Below are 4,557 nucleotides of genomic sequence, written 5' to 3'. Positions count from 1 at the left end.
CTTCTCGTGCTCAACGCACGGTTTGGTTTTAGGTCACTTCTGCATTTGGGTTTCTAGCTGGCACCTGACTGGACACCTTGGTCCTAACCCGACAGCTCATGCCAGAGCGTAGCCTTTGCCAGTGACCCACGACAGTGAAGACCCCGAGGCTGTTTCCTCATGAGCAATCTCTGACCCAAACGTTTCAATCGCTAAAGACGAAAGAGCAGGTTTGCCGCGTGCCTTGAAGGCCATCGGATTCCAGCTGTTTTGACCCACAGATGTGGGAGCCTCAGTCCCTTCCGGTTTATAGGATTTATAGCTCCCATTCGGAGGGCAGATATTTAGCTTTGGCTGCTCTTCACCCCCATGCAGCTGACCAACGCTTTTGCTCTACCTACAGGGCTGGGAGATGCACGGGGCTGAGAGCGGCTGTATCGCGCATCATACAGATGAAGTCTACAGCGCTTTGAAAGACTTTGACATCTCTTTATTAGGAACTCTTGGAGAGCTGAACACCGAAGACCTCTGTTCTCTCAAGGCCAAATCTGTACACAACAACACTTAAAAAATCCCAGCAACCTGACATAAGGTCTCAGCGCGGCATCTGAGGTTAAGGCCATGAAGGGTTAAGCAAAATGGGCGAAGGATTTCTGGACATCACACATTTCCAAGCATGGACCTGGTCACTCGCTACGGGTTAAACTGACACCGGTAAGAACAGACATGGTGACTATATTGGAGACACCTTTGGAAAAGAGAATAGCTGAAACATGGTGTGATGCTCGGGCTTCCACACCCGCCTTTAACAACGCTTCGAGTAGGGCAGTGCCTCTCGTCAAGTCATACCTAACGCTTTTCATTTAAATATTAAGTGCTTTGAGATCAACTTTTGAGTTGCTTGGTTTGTAACCCAGTATTAAGTGCACACGAGGAAGGGTAGATTTTTTTAAAAATAGATATATGTGTATATATATATATAGCGCAAGCACACACACACTGCGTTTTATGTAGTGCAGCTATTTTAACCAGAGATGAACCGCATGGACGCTGCCATAACCAGTGAGAGTCACAGGCTGGGAGGGGAACTGGCTCTCCGTGGCACTGCCGGCGGTTGGGGATTCGCGTTGCCCTCACCGGCCCTGGCAAGCTTCGGCACACATCCTGATTCGGCTGCTGCTCCGGCTTCCTTCCCCAGAGGCTGCCGTGAAGCTGTCCTTACGTGGGCCTGAAGTGCACCGCATGCTCCAAGGAGGTGTCTCCATCTCCTCCGGCACGTGGCGCGGCAGAGGCGTGGAGGGGTCTCGCGTCCGGCCATGCATGCCCTCCAGCTCATCTCTGGTTTCAAACACAACGGGGGAGCTCAGACCCAAACAGCCGTATTAATATCGAAGCCTGACTGGGTGTAGTCAATGGTGTCGTGCACCTTCTTGGCACAGTGCTTGGATTTGTCACCGCTTGTTTCCATCTTGGGGCACCTCTCCGCTTTGCTGTGATTGTTCTGCACGTTCCCGTGGAGGGGAAAGTAAAACGTCCCTTTCTGTTTGCTGGCCTTTTTGGGTCTCTTGGAGAGCTCCGTCTCCCTGCCTCCCGCGGGCAGCCAGCCCGGTTTTTCCTTGAGGAGCCTGTCCCTGTCCGGCCGGACGCTTCTCAGAAACTTCTTGAAAATGTTGGTCGTGAGCGAGAACTTCCTGCAGAACTCCTGCGACTTACTGGGCGAGAGGGAGGGCTCGCTCTTCTCGCCCTTTTTATCCAGCTCTGGCAGGTCCAACCAGTTCCCGACCAAATCTGCAAAGATGTTATCCCCCAAGACCAGAGGCTGCCGGTTTCTGCTCCGAGACATCAGGGAGGAAGTCCAGTCGTTGGCGTCGTCGGACAGCTGGCATTCCCTGCAGCCGGCTCGACCGCTGACCGAGCTCTGGGGGAGGCCACTGGTGTCTCTGCAAAGCTGGTTGCCGGTCGAGCCCAAACTGGCTGACTCAAATGTCCTTGGCGGCCAATGCTCTGCTGCGGTCAGGGTCGAGGAAGGTCTGTTAACATGATAATAGTCTTCGCTACAGATATTCCTGAAGGAGGAAGCCACGTGTCTGTGGTGGCCGCTGTCTGGCAAAGTAACGGGGCCAAACAGGCTGGCAGATTGGTGCGTCTGGCTGGGGCTGGCCATAGCCAGGGAGCTGCGCTCCTCCCCTGGTCTCGTGCCCAGGCACCTCTCCGTCTGCCTGCTGGTGTCCAGCCTGGCTTTGGGCCCCTCTCTGCCGTTTCGGCAGCACTGGTGCTGCCCAGCGCCGGAGACCGGGTTGCGACTCCCTGAAATCTCCAGCTGCTCCAAAGCTGTCTGGACCTGGAGGAGTTTCAACTCTTGCAGGGCACCCATCATGCAGTTCATCTGTTCGTGGAGCCCGTCTCCAACCTCCTTCATGGATAACTGGGGAGGACAACAAGACACTGAATTAGTGCTTGGCAAAGCCAAGAGAAAACGGGGAGGGAATTGATTGCTGGCTGTAAATCCCCTTTGTATTTTGCAAGCTAGGCAAGTGCACAAAAGCAGCTCTTTTGAAACGTGACCTACTATCAAATGACGTAGGTTTAAACGCGTGGTATCTGTCGCAGAGGCCCCGGCTGCGCCATGGGACATCCAACACAAACGCTTTAGTTTCTGAAGAAGCCAAAAAGAAGTTATTTTCCAAAGCCCGGTGCTTGGACATGCAAAGGGCTGACAGAAGCACTCGGTTCTGCAATTTGACAATGGAAATATCTGTTTATCTGAGTTTCAATTAGCGGCTTAGCAAAACCTCAGTGCCTGGAAGCGAGCACGGCTCTGCCTGCCTCCGTTTTCAGATGGAGTCTGCTGCTTTCGGTGCTTTCTTGCTGAGCAACAGTTTGAAGTGCTGCGCATAACAAATGGTCCGTGCCTTTGACCACGCACCTGCCTTCTGTGCCGAACGGTAAAATCAGATTTCAAGATTTAAAGTATGGCATGGCATTACACTGTAAGAGGTCTCAATGCTTTAATATTATAATGCCTTAACTACAGGTTAAGAAACATACAGGATGGAATAAAATCCTGGAAACCTGAACAGAATAGTGATCTGTGGGTGAAAACAAGAGGAATCAATTGTTTGCTAGAAAAACAACATTTTGGCTTCCCATCGTTAACGCTTGTGTTTTAGCCGTCCACTTTGCCTGAAAGCTTTAACTCGCCATGCAGACTTCAAACTATGCTAGCTATGCCAAAGCCTGTGAACTCCCCTCTCTCTCCTTTCACTCTGCTGCTTTCCTTCTCTCTTATGTGGGATCTGGATCATATTCCCCAAGCGGCATCATAAAACAAATGGGCTGTACTTCCCAACAGCTGCCGCCACTTTTTTTTGGAAGGGGCTTGCTGGGCTCGAGGTGAAGATGCGTCACATTGATGGAGAGAGGTTGGCACAAGAGATTATAAATATCTCGGAAACGTTGGAGCCCAAATGTTCATAAACATGCTGTTTAAAAGGCTCCTTGCAGCACAAGAGCTCTCTCAACGTGCCGATGCCACTCTCACACCTATACACATGGCTGGTTCTGCATTACTAAGCTTTTGTCTTTCTTTCTTTTGCCCCATCACTAGTTCGGTTACTTGCAGTTTGCTGCTTGATGGTAAGACGAGAATTGCAGTGGGTAAAAAAGGCTGCTCGGCAACAAGCACGCTGTGAAAAAGCAGAAATCCTCTCGACACGCTTTGCAGACAGATCTCCCCCTCTCTGTTTCAACAATCAGACCCCGAGCATGAGCAGACCGTCTGCAGCTATTTCAGGAGTCGGAGAGAAGCGGCGTTTTCCACCTGCCAGGACTGTGCAGACACAGACAAGAGCCGCATCCAACCCCCCGATCACATTCGCAAGTCTCCCGAACTGCCTGAGTTTCCAAGTATCAGCCACATCAAGCTCCAGCCCACATATGCACAAGCCATGCCTGCCCCGCTACAAGAAAAGAGCTCTTGTGTTACCAGCACAAAAGCCGGGACCATATGTTCCATAAGCCCCAGACAAAACTATCACCTTACCTCTCCAGATTTGCTGTAATGCTGCTTGTCCTAACCTTTCTCGCCTTGTTAATGGAGGTCTTTTTTATCTGGGGCTTTGCAGAGCTGGATTTAGAGCCAGCCTGGACCCTCATTGGACACTTCACATCAAATCCCCTCGCAGGCAGAGCAGTGTAATCAAGCAGTGATGAGTGACAAGGGTCCTTTAGTAATGGTTAGGCTGATCAGAAAGTTGGCATATGCTGGACGGCTGGGCTGTTCACTTCATTGATTCAATTAACTCTCTCATGATGGGTGGTATCATTACCATGCACACCTCATCTGACAGGCCCTATTAAGCATCAATATTTCAGAGGCAGCATTTGTCATCGCTGTGTTGGTTTCCCCCATGAAGAACCCCTCCCCTTCTTCCCTCTCAAGGGGTGAGAGATTCCCCAGGAGCCTAAATTCAACCCGGGGAAGCCCGAGGCTTTTTGACATGAATGCAAATCAGCCAAGGGAACTCCACTTGCAGCCCCTGCGTGCCCTGGACTTTGGGCCACTTGACCCGGAGCAAC

General features: G+C 51.3%; 1 protein-coding gene across 1 annotated transcript; it reads right to left on the bottom strand.

Moving 5' to 3' along the window:
* Positions 1-452: 452 nt before the first annotated feature.
* Positions 453-4,547, bottom strand: FAM212B (family with sequence similarity 212 member B). Its single transcript, XM_019546833.1, has 2 exons — positions 4,022-4,547; positions 453-2,404 (listed from the first exon to the last, which is right to left on the bottom strand). The coding sequence occupies exon 2, from the start codon at positions 2,396-2,398 to the stop codon at positions 1,343-1,345; it is 1,056 nt and encodes a 351-aa protein (XP_019402378.1). The 5' UTR covers positions 2,399-2,404; positions 4,022-4,547; the 3' UTR covers positions 453-1,342.
* Positions 4,548-4,557: the final 10 nt, after the last annotated feature.

The sequence above is a fragment of the Crocodylus porosus genome, unplaced genomic scaffold, assembly GCF_001723895.1.
Source record: "Crocodylus porosus isolate Cpor-Errol unplaced genomic scaffold, CroPor_comp1, whole genome shotgun sequence".
In the NCBI taxonomy this organism is placed as follows: domain Eukaryota; kingdom Metazoa; phylum Chordata; order Crocodylia; family Crocodylidae; genus Crocodylus; species Crocodylus porosus.
Note: the sequence above shows the minus strand (reverse complement) of the source record. Positions and strands in the feature narration are given on the sequence as shown.

Excerpts from the sequence above, each read along its gene's own strand:
- FAM212B (XM_019546833.1), bottom strand. The coding sequence starts at position 2,398 with ATGAAGGAGGTTGGAGACGGGCTCCACGAACAGATGAACTGCATGATG.